Raw genomic sequence first — 27280 nt, forward strand, 5'->3', positions numbered from 1 at the left:
AGAGAGAGAGAGAGAGAGAGAGAGAGAGAGAGAGAGAGAGAGAGAGAGGGCGTGAGAGGAAGGGAGGATGGGAGCTCGGCGCGGCGGTGACTCCATTTTCAGAGACTGCCGCGCGGTCGAGAGTGAATTATCGCGTACCAACCCCTTGCAACCTCTCTGCTCTTTCCCTCGCTCCTCTTCCTCCTCTTATTCCACCGGTTCTCTACTTTTCTCTTTTCTTTTACGGACGATGTCATCGTAACATCTCCTAGCCGCGCTTTGTCCATTTTTCTCGCAAAACGCGAACGTACGCAAAGCGAGACACTTCCAAGCCGCTCCGTTTCGCTCTTCGCTTAACGCGCGCCATTCTCACTCTTGCCGCGATCGATCCTCCTAGTCCGTTCATTTTTGCCGATTCTAATTAACGAAAACATTCGTATACCATAGCTCGTGGTATACCTCGGAAAAGAGGCCATTTGTATTCAACCATAAATATTCCCGCATAAGTCACCTACGTACCGGTTGAAAAAAAATTCCATTATCTTTTTATACTCGTCGCGCGTCATGTTTTTTAAGTTTATAATGATCTCAACGTACAAAGAACTTTTCGAAATGGAGAGAATCGAAACGTTGTCGCCGCGCGTACGTAGTTTTGTTTCTCGCGCGTACCTCGATCTCGTTTTACGTTTTCCTCCTTTTCTTCTTTTTTTCCCTTCCTTTTTCCCGTTTCTTTTTTACCCGAGGCTCGACAGGACACAAAGATTCGTCCCGGTGATCCTTTCGCCTAACGAGGACGAGACTCGCGAAATTTTTTACAGCCGTCGGCAAGCGGAGCTCTTTTTTACGTAGCGAGACTCGAGATACGGAAACGTCGTTACTGCGTCTCGAGTTGTCGAGCTTCCGATGTAGCCTGCCCTTCGTAGTATTTACTTTAGCTTCGTCTACTTTCGTGAATGCGTCGCTTCGTCTCTCCCTCCCTCCCTACGTTACTTCTTTTTTTCTCAAACTATTCGTTTCGTTGTAAACGAATGCGATTACGGAAGTCCATTCGAAGGATTTCTTTAGCTACAAACGATCGTATTTTTATGCGAAAGAAAGAAAGGAAAATCCGCTTTCAAATCATCGACGATTGGGCGTTCGAAGTCGAACCGTTAAAAAATTAAATGGCGAAAATCTATCACCGCTACCTCTCGGAATCGGGTCACTAAAATAGAATTCCGCGAGAACGAGAGAGAAATTGGATGGGAGAGGAAACTGGGAGAAATTGGAACGTTGCAATTTCTTTGCACCGCGGGGCGGCCGCCGTCGGCTGCCGTCGGCTGCCGTGTCACGCGCGTGTTCGATTGTATTTTTCTTCGACTGCGAGAACGAATAATACGCGCACCCTCGCATGCCACCCTCGCATTTGCGGAAAAATATCGAAATATCCCGGCGAAGAAGCCGCGGTCTTTTCTCTCTCGTACGAGAGCGATCGAGCTATGAAATATTTTTTATCCGAATCGACGCAGCTCGCTCCAACGAATGCGCGATTGTCCTTGTTCCGATTGATATTTAATCTCGTGACGTATCGCAACTTCCCTTCGACCGCGTACGCGTTTCGATATTTTCCATACCGTTTTCCTCGAAATTTCTGGACGTAGTAATAAAGTTCTTCCGGTCTATTTCGAATCTCCAAAGTCCTCGAGACTTCGTTCGAAATTCATGATTAAACTTCGAATCCGAGACGACCGTAGGATGCGCCACTTTTCCGATTAACTCCGCTCGTTGTTTCACGCTTCGTTTCAATCTCGACGACGCCCACTTCGTACTCCGGTAAATACGGTGTACGCGCGTGCCGTTTCGAGCGAAACGCTTCTCCCTCTGTCTCTTTCTCTCTCTCTCTCCTTCTCCCTCACCCTCCAATCTGTCAACTCGAAATCGAATTTCCTGGTCGAAATATCAAGGTATTATCGTTTTAAACTTATCTAACGTTTATTTCCCACGGTTCGATTTACGATGCAATTTATTTCCGTTTTCGCGAAAGAAACGAACGTTTTATCGAGTCCGCTAGTTTTTCGAGCGCTTGTTCCATCTCCTTGATCGCGATCGCGCGCGAATCGGTGCTTTTTAATGCCAACGGTAATCCTCCGATCCGTACGCGAACCTACGGATTATGGGAAAGTTATTTTTTCGTACGAGCGAGCGCGTGCCCCTTTTACACTTTTTTACGCCTTCATCGAAAATGGCTGCCTCGTACGGTCGCGAGACGGAGTCGATTTAGCGAAGTCGATAGGATAACGAGTATTACTATTACATTATCTCACTCAAATCGCGCGATAGGAATTGCTCGATGTATCGAAACGTTCGGACTACTAATATCGATCGTTCGTCCTCGAAAAAGCAATTAGAACGTACGCGTGTGCCTAATTGGTCCTTCTTTTCGCGCAACTGCAACTGATTCGTAACAGCACTTTTGAGTAATAACAAATAGTCGTTAAACGCCGTACGATAAAATATTTACTCGGTTGGTAATAACGATCTTCTTTCTCTTTCCTCCTAATCGGTATCCGCATCTCGATACCGCGCTCGTACGCGGATGGATACGATTCGGCGGTTTTAAAATTCGCACGCGTTACAGTTTTCCGTTCGAGCGATTCGCATTAACTCGTTTTTGAAACGTCCAATTATTAATATCTCATCTGGCTTTCTGCAGTTACTAAATCGTCGAGCCTTGGCGCGTACACGTACCGAACGTTGCGATTACCTCGATCATCGAACCGCGAGTATTAGTCAGGTTTTCGGAGCGTGCTTAAACGTAAACTCGTTTTATACAAAATCTTTCCTCCTCCCGAAACTTTTTTCCCTTCCTTCTCCCCCCCCTCTCTCTCTCTCTCTCGTTACGTTTTATTAACTATTTGAAGTAGGTCGCGCGAATCGACGAGGGCACGAGCTAAGCGAGAATTTCAAACGCACCGATCCATTTTCAATTCGACTGCTGATACTCGACGATCGAAGCTCGCAATATCCGTTAATTAGTTATATTCGTTTTAAATTCATCGAATGGCTCCAACGATCTTTGGACGTACGGTAGTTGGCGCCCTATCGAAAGAGGACTCGACTTTTCAACGATAACGAGTATCGAAAATGAAAATCGAAGGAAGGCGAGGAAAAAGGGAAAAAGAAAGAGGCGAGAGAGCCGATCGACGCGTAAAATTATAAAAACGCGTGTATCGCGTAACGGTGAAATTAACGATAGGAACGGGATATGGCACGGGCAAATGGGCTACGTAATGCCGCAAATGCGAGCAATTTCACGGGAAGCGATTTTCAAACCGTTCCCTACTCCCTTTTCGATCGTACGTTCGCGAGTTACAAAGCGCGATTACGTAGGGTCGCTTCTCGGCTCTGGAGTTTGCGAAACGACGGTCTCTCCTTTTTTCTTCCAAAGATATCCGTAATTTATTCCAAAGTCGGTTCGACGAGAAAAATCTTCGTACTCTTTCATCGTCGTCCTCTTATCGTTTAATCGTTCGTTTCCATTTCGTTCCGTGGTAAGAAATGTCTCGGTGTCACCGGTCGGGTACGCGTTAAAAAATGACGAGGAAAGTCCGCGACGAGCGTTCCTCTAGTCGTACGCGCTGAGAGAGCTTCGCAAAATGCAAAGTGCTTTCAGACCGGTCCCCGCGACGCCTCGAGGTTGTTTCTAAAAGATATTTTTCGAACGAGAACGTTTGTCGGGACGGCCGCGGGATATCCATCCTCGCGTCGAATCGACGAAACGAGAAACGATTCGTGTACGGGACTCGTACCGTTGCGTCCCGTTCGACTCGATCGATAAAAATCGACGACGCTCGAGGACCCTTTAATTCTCTCTCTCTCTCTCTCTCTCTCTCCGTTGTCCTTCGTAATCCCAGTTAAGGAGGTACCGCCGCATCTAATATCGCCCTAAAAGCTCTTTCGACGTCCATCCAAGTTCAGCGGATATTAAATACTTCGAGTTCGTACGATTGACCCACTTTTTCGTCCATTTTTTTCCGATCACCGTCAAGCGTCGATCACACAATATCGTATATCCCACATTTCGTCGGATATTGTGAATATCGGAGAAAGCGGCAGGTGTGTGTAATGCTTAATTGACAGGCGGTGTGACATGTTAATAGATGATCGTTCGTTGCAGAAGTACGCGTAAGCGGCCGAGCACACTTCGCGTCGAATCAACGATAGCAACAACGAGGACGGGGATGTACCGATAACGCGGTCTTTGTAAAACCAATTAGCGTTATCCTCCATTTACATTGATCCGCGTTTGCTAGCGTTCCGCTACCGAATATTTCCCCTTGATATTTTCGATTGATTCGACGGTCGGGGGATCGTCTCTACCTCGCCCAGAGTTATCTTCACTCTCCGTTTCTCAGGCGCTGTCTCTCCGCAGGAGAGTCCTAAAGGTACGTACGTCCCCGGTTTCGTATTCCTCGAGCTTGAAGAGATTCTTTCGTGATATCGTTCCAGGTTCGTCGAAGCGTAAGCCGGATCGTCGGACTTTAGTAAATATCATAGCTTTCGTATTTACATTTCCAGAGTGCGTCCGTTCGTGGAATAACGAGAGACCGCACTCTTTTGTCGCAAATGGCTTTGCGATAACCGTAAAATTTTGATGTCGTTGATTCGAACGAACGTTTCCCTCGAATCGGTGAATTACTTTATTCTTCCCGTGGCCGTACCCGTTCGTGATTTTATATTTAAATTCATCCCACGACGGCATCAAAAATAAACCCTCGGGACGAAGCCGGTGCTTTATCGTGATTAAATGTCAACATGGCTGACGCTGCGATATCGCGTTATCTAAAATTTTTTCCAGTTATCAGCTCGACTCGCGCACACGCCAGTTCTACAAAGTCAATAGTATACCTACGATCGTCGACAAACCATTTTTTTTCTCTCGCGCTCGGCCGTTTTTATTCCTCGTTCGCGCGTGCTAGAAAAAAAGGGAACAACAAAAAGTGGCAAAAAGCGGAAAACAAAAATCGGGGCCGACGATCGAGCAAAGTGCTTTATTAACTCGGTGCGAACTCGTCCGTTCTCTCTTGCTCCTTCGTCCACACCTTTTCTTTCCCCGTCTACGCACGTCTTTTGTCCTTTTCTTCGAAACTCGAGTCGAAATACCGACGCATTCGAGATTTTGTACCTTGTTTCCGGCAGCATTACGTACCGTTCGGACGAATACAATCACCATATTTCCTGCTCGTCCACAGACCGAGAAGTTCGGTTCGCAAGGGAGCATAAAGAAAAAGTTTGTCGGCGTTGCGAGCTATAATTTACGATGAAATTATGCCCGAATCGACTATAAAATTCTCCTCGGTTTTAAGCGAGTAACTTGCGCCACGTTAAAAATCTCGGAATGCTTTTAAAACTTCGCGACACCGCGTCTGGAACTCTGGCCCCGACCACTCCCCCTTCTTTCTCCGCGTTGCAGACCGAAACGGTAATAACGGAGAACTTTACATCCTCGAAAATCATTCCATCGAATTTAAAAAACTTTATCTTTGCGTTCATCGTTAATTAACTTTGATTCAGCGGGAGGGAGGCGGGAGAGAGAGAGAGAGCGAGCGCCTTCTTCCCGTTGCGTCTGTGGAAACTACGAGCGCGAACCTCCCCTAATTTCCTCCCTACGAAAACATCGTTTCGTACTTGCGCAACTTTCTCCTTTGGTGCCCGATGGCGAATGGTTGTTTTTCACCTCCTCGAGTAGTATCGGTCGCGCGCGCAAAGCAAATTTGCACCGAACCCCCGTTCGAGAGAAACTCTTTATCTTGCTCATCCTCCTCTTCTTCTTTCTCCGCGAGGAGGGTACGCTCGAACGAGTACTAGTATTCGTACCGGCCAGACGCGAAACTGCAAACGAAATTAACGACTAAACTGCCAAACCTTCTTCTCCTCGCTCCTACATACCGAACCGCAAAAGTTCGTCGGAACGATCGGTCGATCCGTGAAAGACCAAGTAAACTTTCAAATTCGTTCGTCAAGAAAGCAAACTCGTCTCGTATCGATGCTCGTCCATTAATGCTCGAAAATTTATTCTCGCGTAAACGTCCGTCTTTCAACATTTCCGTAGAACGAGTCGTACCGAGGCTCGATTATCGATCGTCGAGCTCTCAGAGTACCGCGAGGGAAATTCGAATTTTGGTTCGAGTAAATATATTTGCACGTCCTGCGATTGCAGACGGACGTACAAACGCAATTAACAACTCTAGCGTCTATAGGAGACTCTAAGCTTCGAATTTACGCGACCTGTTGCGGAAGTTACTTGCCTTATCTACGCATCACCGTCTTTCGACGCCTCGCTCGTGTTTTCGAGTTTGCTCGCTTAACTCGCTTTGCGAGCGTCTCGCAACTCTCTCTTCCTCTCACTCGTTTATAATTTCGCATATACCGTGTTTTAATTAATTTAAGCTTTCATTATTCCAATCTTCTCAAAAGAGAAAATTATATTCGTTTCCATTAATTTCTTGAAAATGTTTAATGCGTCATTTTGAATCGACGCGTCGAATCGACTCCATTACGCGCGAATCATCGATCTTCGATGGCGAACGATAATTCGAAAGAAAAGATTATATAATTCGTTTATCTTCGTCCCGACGAGAAGAATACGAACAAGAGGGTCGGCAGCTGGCCGAATTGTTTTTCTTTTTGACGAATACGCAAATATCGTTGCGAGATTCGCGAAACACGGTCAGCTCGTCGGCCGAGCGTGCTTTGTTAATTTTGCAAACTTATTCCCATGCTAGCCGGTGTATATGCGAGTAGCGCGCTTTATTAATCATTTTTGCCTCGGTGAAAAATTGAATTTTTAACATTGCAATCCTGCGAAAGCACTGTACGTTGCCAACGCCATATATATCCAACGACCGTATACGTACACTATACGTTCTCTATATTCGTGTCGTATCATCGAAGCTTTGACTTCTCTCCGCGTTCGTATGAAATCGACTTTATCGATTTATGTACTTTCGAGATTTGAAAATATCAAAAAAAAAACATTCACTCCGAGTTAATCCGTCGAAGATTATCGAAAATTTACGGAAGCGTTTTAAAAAAATATTACGATAAATGGAGCTGCGTCTCTCTCTCTCTCTCTCTCTCTCTCTCTCTCTCTCTCTCTTTTTCTCTTTTTCTCGGCAAAATTTCCGAGCATAGCGAGTTAAGTAAATCTACAAAGTTGCGTATTAAATAACTGTCTTAATGAGAAGCAACTGGGTTAAATACCCCTGGCAAGGTAAGCCACGATTTACAAGAAATACAAAGTTGCTATTCTCTTATTCTCGTTTAACAACTGACCCTACCCTCTTTCCTCTCTCTCTCTCTCTCTCTCTCTCTTCGTTAAGGAAACGTAAAACAAATTTATTCTCTTTCCGAAACAATCGTATCTTATCGACGTAAAGTTACGCATAACGGCATAAAATAATCGTTCCTTTCGGCTTAATGAATTTTTATGTGATCCAAAGAAGATCGTAAAAAAAAGAAAAGAAATCTCGTTCAGTATAGAATTAATTGTCTTTACAGTTTGTCACGGGATCCAGCAATTCGAAGAAACACCGCAGTATACGGAAGTTAATCCTGGTCAAGATGCAAAGTTGATCTGTCGCGTGCTCGGCAAAAGGGGTCAGTGCATTTGGCAGAAGGATCAAAAGGTACGTTCGCTATCGAATTAGGATCGTTTATTCGTATAATTTACTAACTTTCGACAGGTATAAACTTGGATTTCTGTTTGTGTCGTAAAGTGGATAAAATGGAATAACGAACGAGGCATTGAAAAATATTTACATCTTCTTTATTCTTATATAGAGAGTATATCGTAAAACTGTATCGCTTAATGTCACAAAAGTAATTTAAGAGGAGAGTTTTAACGATGCTGACAAAAACAATTTGTAACAGTTAAGTGAGACAAGAGCTATACGTGTCAAATAAAACGAAAAACGATAGAGTTTCTAAAAGCGTGGCTTGCAAGAAGTTTCGTAGTTCGAAGGACTTCATTGTTTCCGTGTATCACTCGGCCCTTCGAAGAAAAGCGACGTGAACTGTAACGGTGTTGGTAACCGACTTTTCCTGGTTTTCGTTCTCTAAGGCGGTAAACTTTGCTTCAGATAAGTTTGTGTTTCTCGAAAGTGGACATTACGCGGTGACCGACGATAAACAGTCGTTTAGATCGAATTCGGAGGAGAGAGAGGGAGAGAAAGAGAGAGTAAGAGTGTTTGTGTCTCATTCAACTATCTCAAACTTCCTTCAAACTCGACTTATTGTTCTCTGTCTGTCTGTCCGTCTGTCTCTTTCTCTCTTTTCCCATGTGCTACGCTCGTGTACGTCCACGTGCATCAACTAGACACTTAATTCGCTTACGCAACGTCCATATGGTATAGTTAAAATTTAGAGTACACGCGCGAACGCTTTTTGTTGATGAAAAACGAATGTATTTCGTTAAAACGTTGACGTACAATTTTTCTTTTTTTTTGGTTTTTGGAAAACACGAGCCGCGTGGAAAGGATTCTGGACGTTTCGAAAAATAAAATTTAACGTCGAACTTTAAAAGCTTGATGGAAGGTACTTTGACAAGTTCCAAGCATTTGGAGAATAGGTAGAGTATGCTACGTATGGATATATAAACAACGTACTATACCTTTTGAGATATAAATGATGTAATTTTATATGAAAAGAAAGAAGAAAAACTCGTTCGTGTGTTCGACACGAAATAAAAATATACAGAAACGTGCGTCCGTCCGTGTCTATCCTAACTAGATGGGAGATGGGACGATGTAGAAATCCTAGTAACAGAATGAAACTCTTTCCATTTCTTCTGCATCTCTCTATGTTTCTCCTTTCGTTTCCTCTTTCACGCGTGCAAAGAAAAAAGAAAAAATCGAAGGAAAGATAGAAGCTCGTCCGTTCTTTCTCTCTCTCTCTCTCTCTCTCTCGCTCTCTCGGTTTCCTTCTCGCGCGTGCAGACATTTGATTGGCCGCTTTGTGTGCTATGCAAACCTCGCGATGTATGCCGTGCAAACGCGAGTAAGGAAAATTAAACTTGAGATTTGAGCGCCGAGCAGAATTTCCCAATTTATCTCTGGTTTATCGCTTCCACCGTAACGCGAAAGCTTCTCTACGGAAGATATCTCTTCAAAAGAGGGTAAGGAGAAAGATAAATCTGACTTTCCGTCAAAAAGAACACTAACGAGCAAAAGGGGTTACGATGGTTGATACTTTTTAAAAGGTTGCCTCTTGTGTCCTCTCTTCCCTTTTATTGTGGGTAATTCGTTTAGGAAAAGGAAAAAGAAAAAAGAAAAAAAAAAGAAATTAATTACAAGTAACGTCGAAAATTTTCCTAAATTTTCATAAACTCGCTCGCTCGTTGAAAATGTCAATAAACTTTCATTTCTATTTAATAAACGTTAGTACCACCGAATGTAATCGGGAATATAATTCAACGAAATGTAATTTATGCGAACCGTAACGCAGTCCATTCGCGTTAATTTGATAACTGGAAATATGGGAAACGTATTCATGGTTGACATGTATTTAATGGATAAATCTATTTCGTCCGATGTTTTTTAACGTATCCGATGATTCGCAGAAAGATCGAACGTTGCGAGACTCGGCAAGGAGATAAAAAAAGAAAAAGAGGAAAAGATGGAGCTTACGGAGCTTTAACGGAGCGTCGTTCGTCTCGCGATCATTGTCCGGCAAAAGATTTACCGCTTGTCGCTGACACTCGGCTTCATTATCGTCGTTACCATTAATCCCGCGGAAACTTTTTATTCTCGGGACGAGCTCGCTTGCGCGATCCCGTGGTATAAGGAAAGAAAAGAAAAAGAAGCAAGAGAGGAGGGTCGACTTCCCTCGCCTCCATCCCTCTTTTGACTACCTTCCGTTTTCCGCTTGTCCCCACCTTTCTCCTCTACTCGTCTATAATCGTCTTTTCTCCGTAATTAAGTTCTCGACCGGCACACTCACGACGGTCTCCGCAGACTCGTCGTTGAAACGTTGAAAGGAACGCGCCACAATTCGGACCGTCTTACGACGTACACGTCGGGCTACCAGAAAGAAACTTGGACTCGTCGGAGTAACTGGAAAACGTCGTAAATCGTCTCGTCGTTCTCACGAGGTGACCGATTCAATTTTCTCTCTCTCTCTCTCTCTCCCCCTCCTCCTCTCTTCTTGCTCGTCCTACTCGAAAAGATCACGATAAATGTCTTAACGATACGACTCCTTTGTTCCCAGCGAGATGAGATCCTAACAATAAGTAAAAGGTCCTCCATCCTTTTTCTTTTCTCTTCCGAACGGAATTCTCGAAAAATTTTCTCCGTACTCTATCATCTAGCTCGCCGCATACATTTTTTGTGTTATTGTTAAAAAAACGCGAAAAGAGTACGTCGTTATATCGTACAGGGAATCGCTTTAATTTAGTTCCCTCATCTTTTTCCTTCTTTCGATCCCGTGAAACGCGAATAAGAAGACCGACGACTCCGACTTGCGAATAAGAATTTTTCTTTACTCGCAACGCGCGCGCGCGCATGATCACCGCGAAATTTGTATGCAAGCTGTGAATTGGAAACTTATTCCACGAAGCTTTAAGCAAGAAGCTATTAACGTTGGACGACCGTTGGTTATTTCGCATAAATCCTCAGGGATTTAAACCGAAAGTCAAAGAAACTGCGCTCACTGAAAACTTTTTCCTAAGTACGTTATACCCAACGAATAATGTTTTACCGACAATGAGAATAACTTTGTCGAGGGTGTATTTAACATAAGGACCTTCAACGTTAGGATCAATCCTTTCGTTTAGCTCTTTACACCGGTGATTTCTTTCCCGTTTTATTCTACGTTTCTACCGTTAACTTTACATCCGTGGATTTCTTACTTTCTTTTGAAAAGATTTGCAACTTTGACACGAGCTCGCGACGTTTATGCAAGGTATAAAGTCGCGCGCGAAGAAGAAGAAGAGGAAGGAAGGAAGGAAGGAAGGAAGGAAGGAAGGAAGGATCCAAAGATGACGAACGTAGAGGAAAAGGAAGAGATACGAGTAACGGGGGCGAGTACGCTGAAAACGTAGCACTAAATTGAAGTCGTTACGACGCCTCGGCTGAAAAAACTTGCCAGCCAGGAGTAAAAAGCCGAGCTCTATGAAGAAACATCTACGAGTGTAGAAAAGGAGGGAGGAAGGAAGGAAGAAAAAAGGTCGCAACAGCAGTCTGCTAAGGGTTGGTTGCTTTGAACGTTGAACGGGGCAGCGGAGTTTACGGACGCGAAGAAATCTTTTGACCGTACGCGAGACAAGTTTAATGCAGTACCCTTCTACGAGGTACTCGCGCTCGTGATATTTTTCTCGTAGCTCAAGCATTAACTCGAGCGCAGATCCAAATCGTAGGTCATTATTTTTCTATATTTTTTCTTATACGTCTGCGCGTTTCCTCGAGGCATTTGCATACGTATATAACGGATATCCACTTCCAAGACGTCGTTTTTCTATCCCCTTGCTCGATTTAGCCTTTGACAAAAGATTTTCAATAAAAAATTCTCACGTGGAGAGAGAGAGACTCGTTTTTTCGTAATGAAACCGCGAGTAGAAACAAAAAGGAGAGTAGGGTCGGCCGTTTTCGCGATACGGCATCGAGGAGGAGCAAACAAAAGATGAGGGTTTACGGGGTCGTCTCTAAGAGGAAGCGAGTGGATAAGTGGCAACGATCGCCGGATAAGTTCTGCGTTCTTACGTCGGTACTCTTGTGCTTTCGAAATTTATCATTTAATCTTTCCGCAATGTACTCGTCGTACTATGACCACGGTACGAGAGACTACTTCTTTGAAAGGTGGGAGAGCCGACGTTAGGTAAATAGGATTTTCGAGTGGCCTAATGCTCGTCGTCGGTGACTCACTCGCCGACTCTTTCCCTATATGCGTTTCAGCCTCTCTGCCTGTACATGCGCGTATGCGTTGACGGGCGCAAAGGACGAAACAGCACGGAGAGAGAGGGAGAGAGAGAGAGAGAAAGAGAGAAAGCGAAGCCGTTGCGTGCATTAATTTGCATATTAATTCTCCCTAGTAATCCGCTTTAATGACATCTGGATTAGAGAAAATGTCAACGCGGATATACCGTTGCGGTTTTCCCGAGCGGTTTGACTATATATCCGTATATATTTCTCTCTCTTTCTCTCGAATCCTTCTCGCGCATAAATTGTAAATATCCTCCGTTCGTGACACGACGGAGCCAATGGCAGCCAACGGAGCGTCTCTTGCCACAACGAAATATGACTTGGAAGCAGCGAAACGTACTTTGGTGCACAAGGGTAGCACGGAATTATTTTTCTCTCTTCATTTCTCTCTCCCTCTCGCACTCGCTCTCGCTCTCTCATCCGCAGATCCATCTCCATTATCGGTTCGCGTCTTCGGCAGGCCGCCCGTACCGCTCGATATTCAACAAGACAGATTTTTCATTAAGATTTATGTACCGCTGAGTATATGACCGAATCATTTTTCAGCTTCTCCTTATTTTTTCTTTGCACCCCCCCCCCTTCCTCTTCCTTTTCCTCTCCTTCGCTTTTCCCTCCTGTTCGCTTCGCTTTGAATCTGCAAAGTACATCAGCGACAGACGCTGTTTGACACTCGACGCGTCACGAGTCGCTCGAGACGGAACGCGTCTTCGACGTTTAACGCGTCCGAGCGAAGTAGGTACTGTAAAAAAAAAAAAAAAAAAAAAAAAGAAGAGAAAGAAAGATAAAGAAAAAGAAGAAAAGAAACAGGGACGTAGGTTTTTTCGCCGTAACAACGACAAACGTCGCAAACATCGTTTCGCGCGCGATACGAAAGGGAAATTAATTATGAAGGCGATAAAAAGAACGAAGCGTCGTCAGGTATACGATTTTTACGGTTCGTAAACTTTGCCCAACGTCCGTTCGACCTTTATATCTTGTAGAAGGTGGGCGTTTCCGCGTGTCGACCGCACGGAAACTCGCATAAATTTTTCCGTACCGTTGAGACCAAAGAAAATAAAGAAGGGAAGATATCGAGATTGTCCACTGAATTATTTCCATTGGAACGAGCAATTCTTATCGAACGATTATTAGAGACGTTGATTTCAACAAAATTTCTTTCGTATTACACACGTGCGTATGACTTTATCGATATTTAAAAGAATAATCGTTGGAGAAAATCGATCGTAAAACTTGAGACTTCGATCGATCGATCGATCGACCGAACTAAAGAAATTTGCTTTTGTTCGAACTTTGGATTTCACCTTTGGTATACAAAAGGACGATTTGCAGAGGTAGACGTAAAGGAAATGCGATCCGTAGTCCTTAAAACAAACTTTGCGTTTGATCGAACTTCTAAAGAAAACAAGCGAGATAAAATTTGAACTTTTCGACCTCCGTTTCTTAAAAATTTGAAAGGTTCTTCTACGCGTACCGCGTTATACATTTTACAAATGTTGTTCGTGGTACGACCTTTGAATGATTTTCATAAGTAGTCTACGATTTGAACGAAATCTAATTCGATTTTCGTAAATCGTAGATATCCGGATAAATTCGATGCGACGATTAGAGACAAAGTTAAACAAAAGTTATCTCGAAGTTATCTCTTTTGTTAAAACATCCATAGATTTAATTCGATTCATATTCCTCTTACTCGATCGCTCGCTCGTACTCTCGAATTTTACTATTCGCGAAAATTTTCAACGAATCCGTCTTCTATCGGTGAGTACAACAATGCAAATATCATTGGGTAGTGCGTTCCGCTCTCGAGACTCGAATGGATCGAAGAGAAAGGGCAATATCGTATTACCATCTCGGGCATCCAGACGAGAAGGCTTTTCGCAGTGGATGATTCTGAAACGAGATCGACTCCGAAAGCCTCAAGATTTATGCTCCTCACGATCTCTCGTTATTTCTTCGGCCGAGCATACCTTCTCCTTCCCTTACCGATGTCTCTTTCTCTCTATTTCTCTTTTTTCTTGTTTCTTTTTTTCTTTTCTTTTCTTTTTCGTTCCTCTTTCCTCGATAATAGCAAATATTTATAAAAGATCCAAATAATTAACGAGACGATTCTAAAAAATGTAGGAAAGGTGGATTTGGGCGCATCTGGGTAGCGTATTAAATTTGATCAATTTGCTAGATATTCTCTAACGAGAGATCCGAGGTTTCTCAAACGAATGAGACGAGCACGAATCGACGTGCCTTTATTTCGTCCGTAATTCGAGAGGAGATTCAAAGCGTAATCTTTACGCTTTATATTCGGTCCACGTGCTTTCATCTTGTAGGCGGACTTGGAGAGATCTTCAAAACTAGAATGCCAAGTAGAAGTTTTAACGTTTCGACGAGACTTTGAAAGAACGTCTCCGTGGAACAGGGATTTCTCTTATCGAGTCCGATTCCTTTATGTCTCTTGGCATTAGCGGCCTTGCAATTTCATCGCGTCGTATCGACGTAAGTAAGGTCGGGCGGGATCGATCTTAGCGACGGGAAGGGAGAGAGAGAGAGCGTAGGACAGTTTCGATCGAAAAACGTTTCTACTTAAGTCTCCGTCGTCCAAAAGTTACGTACCTTTTCTTCTTAAAATTACAGATTCGGGCAAGGGTCCAAATAAACGATTCTACGTAGGTACGTGGACAAAAATTTCGCGCAACTTGTAATCTTTTTCAGACGCCGCTCGCATATAAATCGCATAGAATATCTTTTATCTTATTCGCGTAATGTACCGATCCAAGATTTTCTTCTCTGTTGTTTTTATTTCTTTTTTCTTTTTTCGCGAAAAAACACGTAACGAACACCACGAGCACTTTACGAAAGAACAGAGCGAGCTCTCTCAAAGAAGCTCTCTCGGAAAAGCTCTCGGAGAGCAGAGCGAATAACTTTAGGAAGACGGACGTGTGTGGGTTCGTTCTCAATGGATTACGAAAAAGCATTCCTTCCACTTTGCTACGTTCGCGTGCTTCGTCTTTCACCCATGAAGGTTGCTCGTAAAAAGAACTATGCCCTCTGTCTTTTACCGTCTCCGTTCCGATTAGTTACCTTCCGTTATTCTCCTACGTGTCTACGTATACGTCTCCGTACTAATTTTTTATAATTTCAAAGCTCCCTGAACCTTGCCGTTTCTCCAAGATCGACCAAGCCATTAGAATAATTATACTCTCAAAAGATTTTCACTGCGAGAGTCGCTACTCCAGTCGAGCAACCTCGAATCTTATCGAACTAGAATTTCACTACGAAAACGTAGCGAGAAGATAGCGCCGGGAATTTAAAACTTTACGACTCGACGCGGTTCGCGAACTTGCCGAAGGTACTCCATTTGGTTCTCGATTGAAGAAAAAGAGAGATGGCGAGAGGTGGGAGAGGAAAAGGGTGCGAGACAAAGTTCGAACTATCGATCTAAGTCGTGCGATCTATTTCGTTGGCTCTCCAAGAGATTGCTACTGCGTTTGCATTACTTGGTTTCGCGTTATCAGGGTTAAAGGCCCAGAGAGAGAGAGAGAGAGAGAGAGAGAGAGAGAGAGAGAGAGAGAGAGAGAGAGAGAGAGAGAGAGAGAGGAAGAAGCATGCATCCTGGACGTTTGCTCCTCCAGTCGTTTTCCGTGTTCCGCTATAGCGAGCTTTCTCTCTCTGTCTCACTTTCTAACTTGCTCCATCTCGTCGATGTGTGTGGATGCGTGCTATGCGATTGTGTAGAGAAGGCGCATGTAGTGGTGGGAAAACCAGTGGGGTGTGTCTGCGGGTGCATTACGCTGATTGCTGGTCGTGGCCTCTCTGGAGAACGAAGAGGAACGAGCGAGCGAGAGCGAAAGAGAGGGAGAGAGAGAGAGAGAGAGAGAGAGAGAGAGAGAGAGAGAAAGAGAGACAGAGAGAAATAGAGGAAGTCGAAGGAAGCGAGAGGATAGAGAAAGCGCCACGAAAAGCGACGAGTACGAGTAAGAAAGAGAATAAGGGCCCTTCCTGTTAAGTAAGTGAACGATCGTACTTGCCCTTTCCTTCCCTTCCTTCTTCTCTCTCTCTCTCTCTCTCTCTCTCTCCCTCTCTATTTCTCTCTTTATCTCTCGCTTCGTCTCACGTAAAAGCGTGCCCGGATTTTAATCCTTTAAATGAATGACTGTGACTTCCCTGCTCTCGACTTCCCCATCTACGTCAAGCTAGGCGAAAGAGAAAGAGGAAGAGAGAGAGAGAGAGAGAGAGAAAGAGAGAAGGGATGGTAACATTTGCGATGCACCAGGCGTACCTCTTACGGACGCTATGCCGATTTCTCTATTGTCAACTCTCGGCGAAGCGTTCGTTGTACGCGTACGTGTTAAGCGAATTCTCTTATGGATCGGTGATAGTCGTCCGAAACGTTACGACGAATTCGATGAAGGGAAACAACTACGCGTACGAAGGAGTTGGCTCGAACAAACACTCCAGTAACTCGCGTTTCGTGCTTTTGTTAGAGAGCGCTTTGCTCTCGATGTCGATGATGCCGTATCGTACCTTTTCATATAGCGAGTATAAAAATGCTAATGTAAACATATATAACCTTAGCGAGTAGATGATCCCGTTCGAACCGTCGAGCATCAACTCGAAAGCGACTCATTATTCTCGTCCTGAGAGCACGCCGGTGCCCCTTCTTCATCCGCGCGCAAATAATCATCGCGAGGATTTCCCATTGTATTATTGTGTCTGCCGCCGAGTGATAAACCGTACGCTCCGTAGGGAACTCCACGTCGTCGTCGTCGTCGTCGTCGTCGTCGTCGTCGTCGTCGTCGTCGTCGTACCAATATAGCTACATGATGGAATCCGACAATAACCGAGCTTTTTACTCCCAACATTCTGCCAATCCTTTTCTCTTCGTTTAATCGATTTCAAAGTGCTATACTCGTACGACGAATCTTGACAAAAATCTTTATTATATCTCGGATAAATATCGTAGAGAAGAGAAAATATCAGGCGTTAAAAATCTATTGAAATTTCCTACTTAAAGTTTAAAGCGAAACGTATTCGAAACATAACGTCTCCGAGGAGTTTCATCGCGGGACGAACGTGTTTTAAAGCCATCATCTCGATATCGAGAACCACTCGCTCATCGATCTCTCGTTTCGCAAAAAGTTTACCCGCAAAAAGTTGTCGAATTTAGAGGGGTTCTATCCGACGTGACACGGTCGCGACGAGGACGTAAACGCGAGCGGCTTATACGTATATCCCCTCGATAACTCGTCGAGCATAGGTAGAGAGGAAGCGACGAGTCCGATTATATAGGGACCCGGCAAAATCGATCTTTGAATTACGGCCACATTATGACTGCGAAACTTGCTAAGGCCGCACTTTCCTACTTCGAAGCGAATTAATCTGCGAGAAAGAAGAGGCAGAGGGTTAGTGGAGGAGAGAGAGAGAGAGAGAGAGAGAGAAGGGGTAGAACCAACGATTCATTTTGAGGGAAACGCGTTGCTATCAACGGGATGAGAGAGAGAGAGAGAGAGTGTGTCCCAGAGAATTCTGGTTACGCTTAACGATCGACGAACGCTACCTCTCGTCGATTACAACGAAGATACTTCCCTTGTTAAATGCTGACGGCGCACCAGTTACCACTTCTCTCCGAAATATATTATTCCTGATAACGTAAACGTACGGTAGTAACGCGACAATGTACGACGCGGTTTTCGCTCGACTTTACCAATGGCGTATAGTCCGTGGCGATGTTTTTCGTGCGGAAGCCCACACGGATTTCCGAATGTAACTCTTTAGTAAAAGCTGAATTTATGAATTCATTCGTTTATCTTTCTCTTTCTCTCTCTCTCTCTTTCTCTCTCTCTCTCTTTCTCTCTCTCTCTCTCTCTCTCGCCCTCTCTCTATCTTTCACTCGTTCCCTCGGTTATTCTTTTTTCTACGTTCTACGTTGGCTCGATCGAAACAGTGAAATTGATGGATTGTTCGCGAGAAAAAGCGATTGATGAGAATTGTATTTACTCGTCGTACTAGTATTGTTTGTCGAAGAAGAATATATTTCCAGATAAGGTAAATAGGTATCTTGGGAAATGAAATGCCGTCATTGGTGAAAAAATCGATTCGTCGTGTGTCGCAAGAATCGTAGCGTTGAAGTTTTATACTCGTGTGCCCTCAGCCGATCGGAATGCACCTGAAGAAGTACGAGTGGGTCGGCTCACCGGACATGGGAGACTGCTCGCTCTGGGTCAGGTCGGCCACCTTGGAATTCGACGACGGTTTGTGGCAATGCCAAGTCACTGCCAGTGATTTCACGACGCAAGACGCTTTAGCATCGGAACAAGCTAGGCTGGTCGTCAGGGGTAAGTTTCCCGTTAGAAAAAAATACGAAAATAAAGTTCGAAGGAGAGAAAAAGCACGATCGACTCGAGCCGAGAAACGATCAACGAAGCGCGCGCAGTTCGTAGAGTCATAAATCAGAGTCCGCTGCAGTCAGATCGAGCGCGGATTTAGACGAGTTTAAGGTCATCTAAATGCCCGAGGAAATTTCAAACGCGCTGCCTTTTCATCCAAGTTAATATTAGCGAAACAAGCGAAACGCTGAAAATATTCATTTAATTGTCGAAGTACCGATCAAATCCGTGCTAATTTTTACGTCGTTCGAAAAAACAAATCGTTATAAATATGTAAACTTTCATTGATTGCTTTTATCGACGATATTATTTCCCTCCGAAAAATATCAATCCATTTTATAACGCGCACGATGAAACAATAACTCGTTACGTTGCTTCTCTTTCCGGTCGGTCGACGTTGATTGGGATTAACGATTTAACAAACGTAATTATAATCTCGCAAATAATTCCGTTGATGTTTTCTATTCTTACGAAGCAATTTGCCAACGAAACGTAGCTGTCTGAGAAAATCGTATTCTGTCTCAATGAAAATGTATTCGAAACAACGTCGTACTTGGAACGAACGTTTGCGTTATTTTTCTCTTTCCTTCTCTCTCTCTCTCTCTCTCTCTCTCTCTCTCTCTCTCTCTCTCTCTCTCTCTGCCTTTCTCTAACGCGAGAACGATCAAGAGCAGAGTGGATAAACATAACGTAATAATAACGAGGCAACGTACAATATCCGTGCCACGTGAACGAGCGGTAGGTACGAGCGTAGATAGCGGGAGAGAGAGAAGAGAGATTGAGAGCGATAGGTGAACGGATATTCCGCATGCTGCGCGGAGAACAGATATGGTGCATTCGCACGCGCGTACGCACGCACGCATTCGCTCGCTCACGTACGCATATAACTATCCACAGGAATCCAGCCACGTACGGCGAATTAATCCGCGCTAATTTTCTCGTTCCAGTCAGCCCTCGGCGACCGCAGATAGAGTACGACAACCATCCTATTTTACCTGGCAGCAACGTGACAGCCCGAGCAGGTGAGATCGCTACGCTCACTTGCAGAGCGCGGTATGGGAATCCTCCGCCTCTAATTAAATGGTTCGTAATTGTTGCACGTAGATTCCATACTACTTAATTCGTTACCATCGATCTCTCGGTCTTCCCTTCTCCGCCCCCTTCTCCTCACTCTTTCTCATTCTCTGGCTACTGTTCTTTATCCGTTTCTCTTCTCTTCGTACCTTCCGTGTCATTAAACGTCACTTTAATTTCGCTCGAATGTACTTATATCGTTTTTAATTACCGTTGGCACCGATACGTTTCTTCACTTTTCTCAACCCCGTTAAATTATTTCCAATCGCAATAAACTCGTTGAAATAATATTTTGTACGGAAATAATATTTCTTTAACCACGATGCATCGATCCGATTAAACCGTTAGCATCGATTCTTTTCTCTCCCTCTCCCTCTCTCTCTCTCTCTCGCGGAGAGCTGTTAGTTTTCCCTTCGAGAAAATTCTGCGAGGTAAATCGAGAATCTTCTCGATGCCGGTGCACGCTCCTCATGAATAATCATGATCCATTCTGCATCGTATCTGGCCGAAGTTAAGGAGCTCGAAGATGCATCCAGTCTTTGTACATGTTCTCTCTCCCTTCCTGTAGGAGAGAAGGCTTACATCTGCATCCGTGTGAACGGGCAAAGATATTTATTCGTTGCTTCGGAACGAGCGCGAAACGTCGAGTGCTCTATCAAAAATACACGATTTTAAAGTATATTTCGAACGAACGATAAAAAAGAAAGAAGAAAAAGCGGTGACCGATCGTGATATTTTTTTTTATAGAGGTAAATAACATCTCTTTGAATAACCCAAAGGTGTTTGACTAAATCGAGGATCGTCGATTCCTGTTACAAATTCAATACTAGATTCCTAGACGAGATAGCTGTCTTGCCGAGCTCCTCTCACTTTGGGAATTAGCTTAATTGACACGGCTGCATACGTGCAATGTCCAGGATGTGTGTATACGTTAATATAATTAACACGAAGAGAGAGAAACAAGGAGAGACAGGAAATTGAAATTCAATTTAGATTTTGACGTACATTAAAAGATTAAAAAGCTAGCTGATAATAATATACATACATACATACATATATATATATATATATATATATATACAGATACATAACCGTACCCTCTTTCTCTCTTCTATCTGGTTGTTACTGTTGGAGACACTTCGGATCTCAAGAGAGTTTCCAAGAAGGGATAAACGGCAGAGAGGTTACTCGTAGCCGACATGGCGAGGTACACTGAAAGAAGCGGGAATTGCGACGCGAGAAGGAAAGCAGAGAGAAAGAGGGAGCGCGCGATCGTGAGATCGTACCCTCGCTCAATGTTGTTAGAGAACGTCATTGGAAATGCAAATTTTCGGGGAAAATGCGCGTAGGTACGTCGGCGAGACGGAGATCAGGACGCTGAGGCCTCAGGTAAACTCGACGGAACTAGATAATCCCCGTACTTGGGAGACCTACAGTGTTTGCGAGATTTTGGCGGAGCGGTCACGTTACGGAGCGCCGATCCGATGCGTCGCCATTCATCCTGCTTATGCCAATCCCACCATGTCCTCCAGCACCGAAGTGAGATTCGACGTAAAATGTGAGTATACCTTATTTCTCTGCATCTACGTCATAGGTATATCTATCTTCTTCGCGGATTAATCTGAAATAAAGGTCTCAAGATCGTTGCCTTTTCGTTCTTGTTTGCATATCGAATCGCGGCGCATAAGGTGCTTCAACAATTCTCTTCGCATTAACGTTGATCTACGTGTAACCTTCGAAATAGCCCCAAATGCGTTAACGTCAGCCAGGGTGGAAAGCAGTCAGATTTCACGATCGCTCGAGCGTAAAACGTACCCCTGTTGCTTTACGTCTCCGTGGAACGAATGTAAATTTTAGCATAATCGTAAATCACGTCAACAGGGTGTGCCGTGGAAGAACGAATATGGGGACAATGCCGCCGTTCGTTGGTAAATGGATAAAGCGAAAACGGGTTAATCTTGTTAAACGAAAGAAAACGAAAGATCGTAGGATTAAACGTCCTTCTTTCTTTTCTCTAGGGTTTTCCTCGATTTCTTTTCCAAATATTACGCGGAAAGAATAATCGTGTCACGTAATCTTTGAATACGTTGGATATATACGCGTACAGTCAATGCAAATATAGACGATCGAATTTACGTCGGTACCGATCGTTCCTCGATAGTATTTGCTTTCTCTTTATTGCACTCTCTGATTGGGGTCATAAAATGTCAACTAGGTATCGACGGAACAATAGAGATTTACCTAAAAGATTGTACGCGCGAGGTTTCCTCGACCGACGAAATATTTTCTTCTTTTTTCACGAAAATTATTTCATTACGAAAACGAATACAAGGTAGGGATACGTACAATGGGATTTCTTCGAAACATGCGATTCTCAAGGACGTACTTTAATTAATTCGTTTATACATACGAGTCGGGCTAGACCGGGAATATTCATTTTTCGCGTAGATTTCGTAATCCGTACGCGCTTGGCCGCGTTTATTTTAAATGCGATGAAGTCTTAGAAATAATGTGCACCGTGGTCAGCGGCGCGAGATTAAGCTCGCGTTTTTTATCTCTCTCTTTCTCTCCCTTTTCAATTTTTCCTCCTTTTCTATACGACCACGCCAGCCATAGAGAATGCATAATGAAGAAAAAAGAGGGAAGAAGAAAATACGTGACGTATGCAGTAGCTTCGTTCTCATCGTCAGCACGACAACGCGCGTCATGCTTTCTTGGCCTTTGGTATTATAATACATATGTATAATGGAACTCGAATCGCTGCCACGCGCAACGAGAAAAATCTTCTCTCCTTTCTTTTTTCTCTCTCTTTTTTTTTCTCTTTCTTTTTTTTTCCCATCAAAGCGCGCACACGCGAATTTTAGCCGCGTCATCGAAATCGTTGTTCTCTTTCTCGGCGACTAATCGGCAGGAATCGATTCCAATGCGAAGTCGAACAATCGAGCCGCTATTAATTCGTTTTAGATGACCTCCGTTCCAAATTCTCCGTCGAGCGAATCGACATTTTCTTCCTTAAAAAGAGCTAAGCGATCTCTGATTACTTCGCATGGGAACGAATGGATTAAGCCGGACGATTCGTTTGGGTCGATCTCGCAGTTTTTCGATCGCAAGTACATCGCATTCCGTCGTTTGAAATTTTTCCATGTGACCATAGATATAAAAAGTCAACGTTTTGACAACGACCGGACACGAGAAAATTCGAGTTAACGCATGACTCGCGCCTCTATTTCACGTCGGAATGTGTGCGTGTGAGGTGTATATATATATATGTGTGTGTGCTATATATATACATACATGCATACGTACACACACACACATATATATATGCACAGGAGGAGAAAAGCTACGTACGCGTATATTGATTACGAGCATTAGCCGAGCGGGACCTTTCAGAGCAAATTGAAAAGTTTGCCTCAAAGCACAGATATATTCCGTGCCGATGGTACTTCGATCGAGAATTCAACGAGTGTAGGTATCCGTATGCGCGTGTGTCGCGTCTCTCGTCACCCACAGCGTCATTTCGGGTGCTCACCGAGCGAGTGTCAGAGTTAGAGGGAGAGAGAAAAAGAGAGAAAAAGGGAGAAAAAAGGTAAAAACGCGAGAGAAGAGGAAGGGAAAGGATGCAGCTGATTCGAATGGGTCAGCGGGTGTTCATTCGCGCGTATTCCGGCTAGTCGTTCTTTGTCGATGCTTCAAACGACTTTACACCGTAGCTATACGTAGCGAACTTACGATACATATATACGCGAAACGAAGAACCGTGAAAATGGACGGTTTTCTATCGAGGAAGAGCGATAATACCGTGAACTACGATTAGTCGTGCAAAACGAATCTTCGCTCTACCGATCGGATCATTGGCGCCGAGAGAGAAAAAGCGATATGATGTTTCTCGATCGAGTCCTCTTTTCTTACTTCATTTTTCTCATTTTTCTCATTATATCGTTCCTTTGACATTTATCTCATCAGGATGTATTATAAACTCCGCGTGTCTTGACAAATATCGTTCGATTCGTTTGACTGATCATTGAAATCGAACTGAAATTCAACGTTCAAATCCGTAGTAGATAGTATCGCGGTAAATTTTATTCGGTTTTCTCGTAGTTAAAGAAAACGAATCGATTATTCATTTATTCTTTTCGTTTCAATAACGTCTTCGATACCGACGAATCGAGAATTTATTCGATGGATTTTCTTACGCAACGAACCGAAAGAGGGTGGTGCATCGAAAAACAACGAGATGCGTTGCAGTCCCTCGAAAGAAAAAAAAATATTTACGCGTTTGATCGAGAAAGATTTTAAGTTCCGTTCGTCTAGCGAGTCTTTGACTTTGGGAAATCGCTTTAAGGGCTTACTTCCGCGTGCTGGTGGTCAGCATGAAACCTCTCGATATACGCCGCGAGTGCAGTTTTCGAGATCGCACCTGACGCGAAAAACTTGAGCAACTCGCTCGTATTTCGTAGTCGTTCTTGAGTAAACTTTCGATCGGTCGGTATGGTAATAGCCTTTTAGTTTTCGAGATTTTTCACGGTAGCTGCGATTGAATAAAAGATTTTTCGATGGATCGATACTTCGTTACCGAAACAACGTTGTGAAACAACGCAACGCGTTTAAATAAATTTCCCTACTAACCTTTACGTCGGAAGTAACCAAATCAATTCTGATTATTTTACCTTCACCTTTTCACATTCTCGTAATGCAAACATACATTTCTATGATTTCTCCCCCCCCCCTCTCTCTAAATATATATATATATATATATATATATATATATATCTTTCTCTTCAATTCGTTAAAAGCAAAATATCGATGAACGGTCTTAAAAATGATAAAAAATAATTATACGGGATCGAAAAGCACAAAGAAAAAAAGATCTATCTTAACCGTAACAATAGCCATGAGTTTCTGTCGAAGGGAAAACTCGGCTTTTGTTACGAACCATACGCGAATGCGACCCGCGTATACGCGTAGGTATTCGAACGAAGCCGATGTACCAGGATACGTTTATGAACTATGGCTACGGTAAAAGAGGAAGGAGGTTAATATAGAGAAAGAGAGAGGGAGAGAGAATGCAGCAGAAATTGTGAATGGGTCAGCGGGTGTCCGTTCGCGCGTATTTCGAAATCATTGTTACGTGAAATGAACAGCTGCGTGGTAGCTATGCGCATCCAAACGAAAATCGTGATTCGATTTTTATATCTCTCATTTTTTATCTTTTCCTCGATCTCTCGTTGTATCTGTTAGAAAATTTGTGAAAATTTTTAAAGAATTAATTAATCGTTCCGTGCCTCTCGACGACGTACCTACAAGTGCCCAGACGTACACCTATAAGGATCCTAGAGGAAGCAAGGAACGGACGTCTTTCATTTCCGGTTTGACCGAGACTCTCGCGAACTCGTCAGAGCGCGTATCTAGGACGGTGACGTTTCCCAGAAGTCGGTCACAAGTTTCGTTAACGCGTTTGCCTGACCGCTCGGAAATTGTAATTGTCGTTGCGAATAATAGAGCGATTGGGAACGTGATGCTTTGTATCTCTATTAAATTCTGAAATACTAGGTTGACTAAAGTGGAAACGAAAGAAAGCCGTCAAAGCTCGGTCGTCTATCTTCGCATTAATTAATATCACCGTAGGAGGTCGTCAGTGGAATATGCTTGGAACGTCTTGTTTTATCAAATAATTTTCTTACGAATTTAAGAAAGACCATTGTTATCGATTTCATCGTTAAGAATACTCCTCTTAGATTCATGTCCCTTATGCATCGTTGCACTCGCACGATCCATAATACCAACGAGTATAGTCGAATAGTTAACTATGCTTTTTATTATCTTTGAACGAGAAAGGAGATTAGAATAATTATTTTGGATTTCTTTGAGGAATTCGATAGAGATCGAATCAAAGTACGTATCGCGATCGAAAATTCAAAGCGTGAACGAAGCACGTATTCGATATAAGTAATAACTTTTCCCGTTATTAACTATCGTATCGATCAACGTAGATATAACTCCTTTACCTCGTCCCTCGCAAAAATATCTCTATGCGGTACTGGTCGCGCGATGTTTAATTAATTAATTAATCGAGTAGTCGCGAAACTTTTTCGATTCTCGCCCGGAGGGTATTATCGGTCAATAGAAGATGATTTCCCGCTGTATCAGTGCCATTTGGGTTTGCCTCGAAATAATTCTTTTCGTTCTCATTCTTATGATTTGAAAGGAGAGACCAAAAAAAAAAAGAAAAAAAAAGAAAGAAAGAAAACGAAAACACTTGGACTAACGAAATTTGTCGTTTGTCCAGACGCACCGGAAACACGATTGGTGGGTGTGCCAAACGGACAGTTGGAAGAAGGACGAGATAAATTAGAAATAAGGTGTCTGGCCGACGCAAATCCACCGGCTTCGATAATTTGGAGGCGTACGAAGAGCCTTAGCGTCACCGATATCGCCAGCATCGGGGAGACCCTTTTGTTCTCGCCAGTTTATAGAAACCACGCGGCCGAGTACATCTGCGAAGCGACCAACACCGAGGGTGAAAGTAGCCCTGTCAGGGTACAAGTGTCCGTAAACTGTGAGCACGTTTTCTCGATATTCTTTTCTTGTTTCGTTTTCTACAAAAACAAAGCTGGATAAATAAAAGTAGAAAGAAAAATGAGAAAGTACTAGGCATCGATCGTACTTCCTCGAGACGTTATTAATGGCGAAACTTAATCAACCGCACTCGTACCGTCGCTTACGTTCGTTCCCTTTACGATAACGCGGCATCTTCCTCGAGGAAGCTCTTGAGTGGTTCGCGCTATAACCTTCGAAAGTAAATAATGTTCGCCATTTTGGTACATAAAGGAGAGAGCTTATTGTGCTTTATAAACGAGAAGCAGCTCCATCCTGAATTACGCTACCATCTTTTTACTTCGTATCTCTTTCGCGGTTCTCTTACATTTTTACCTTCCTCGTATTTATATACCGCGCCTTAATAGTCCTCCCTTATCTAACGTCCAAACGAAACTACTAATGGAGTCCGTTGCGTTCGGGGAGATGTTTTAAAAGCACGATTCGTTTTCGGTGGTATCGAACGCGAACGGCCGTAGACCGTTTGCTGTGGCAACGCGCATACGCTCGAGAGAACGGCGCTCGTTTTGTCACTCATGAATAAGATATCAAAGGATCGATCGCTTTGGACGCAGATCCACCTACGATCAGCTCGGTCGGCCCGGAATGGTTGACTACGGCATTGCTTTACTCGGGTGCATCGTTCGAGTGTCACGCCGATGCGATGCCACCAGCTGAATACAGGTGAGACTACGTGTGATTTACGTTAATTAGCTCTCTCAAATCGCTCGTTACGCTTGCCCGTTCGCGAGCTTTGCTCTTGATCGGATAAGAAGATTCGATCGATGATAGATGAAACTGACGCGTCCGACGTATCAATTTTCTGGATTTAGATGGGCCCAAATCTTTACCGACAATCGAATGCCAGTGGAATGTGGAACCGGCCAAAGATTGATCCTCACGAACGTGACTTACGAGCAACAAGGCCAGTACATATGTCTAGCCTCGAACAAGATCAATGGACACGTCAGGGAGGTTAAAAGCGACCCGGTGTCTTTGCAAGTGGTCGGTGCACCCAGGGTAAGTTATATATATATATATATATATATACACGCACGCGGAAGTACACGTTGACGTTGCACCGAGGGACTATCGATTCTAATTTCACCGAAGCGTGTACTCTCAAGGTCTAGTAGAAAATTACTATATCGCGTAACGTACCGATCGACGTGACGTGCATCGAAGCGAAAGCTTTCGCGTAAGATACGTCCGGCAGTTTTTTCCAATTACCCACCTAGCGAATAATACCCGAGACTCTAACGATGGATTAAGGAAGAGAAGTAAACTAGCGAGTTACGC

General features: G+C 43.7%; 1 protein-coding gene across 5 annotated transcripts in view; it reads left to right on the forward strand.

The window, feature by feature from the left end:
• LOC122635933 (hemicentin-1) overlaps window positions 1–27280 on the forward strand; it is an 87105-nt gene that overhangs the window by 52666 nt on the left and 7159 nt on the right. For 4 of the 5 annotated variants that reach the window (XM_043826665.1, XM_043826661.1, XM_043826664.1 and 1 more), the window contains exons 2-8: window positions 7519–7646; window positions 18076–18259; window positions 19258–19393; window positions 20734–20942; window positions 25674–25943; window positions 26557–26665; window positions 26815–27001. In XM_043826665.1, coding sequence (XP_043682600.1) covers window positions 18085–18259; window positions 19258–19393; window positions 20734–20942; window positions 25674–25943; window positions 26557–26665; window positions 26815–27001 — 1086 coding nt within the window. In that variant the 5' untranslated portion in view covers window positions 7519–7646; window positions 18076–18084. Of the gene's footprint in view, window positions 1–7182; window positions 7232–7518; window positions 7647–18075; window positions 18260–19257; window positions 19394–20733; window positions 20943–25673; window positions 25944–26556; window positions 26666–26814; window positions 27002–27280 lie in introns of those variants that run through there. The other variant, XM_043826662.1, reaches the window with a different exon arrangement.

The sequence above is a fragment of the Vespula pensylvanica genome, chromosome 20 (genome assembly GCF_014466175.1).
Source record: "Vespula pensylvanica isolate Volc-1 chromosome 20, ASM1446617v1, whole genome shotgun sequence".
Taxonomy (NCBI): domain Eukaryota; kingdom Metazoa; phylum Arthropoda; class Insecta; order Hymenoptera; family Vespidae; genus Vespula; species Vespula pensylvanica.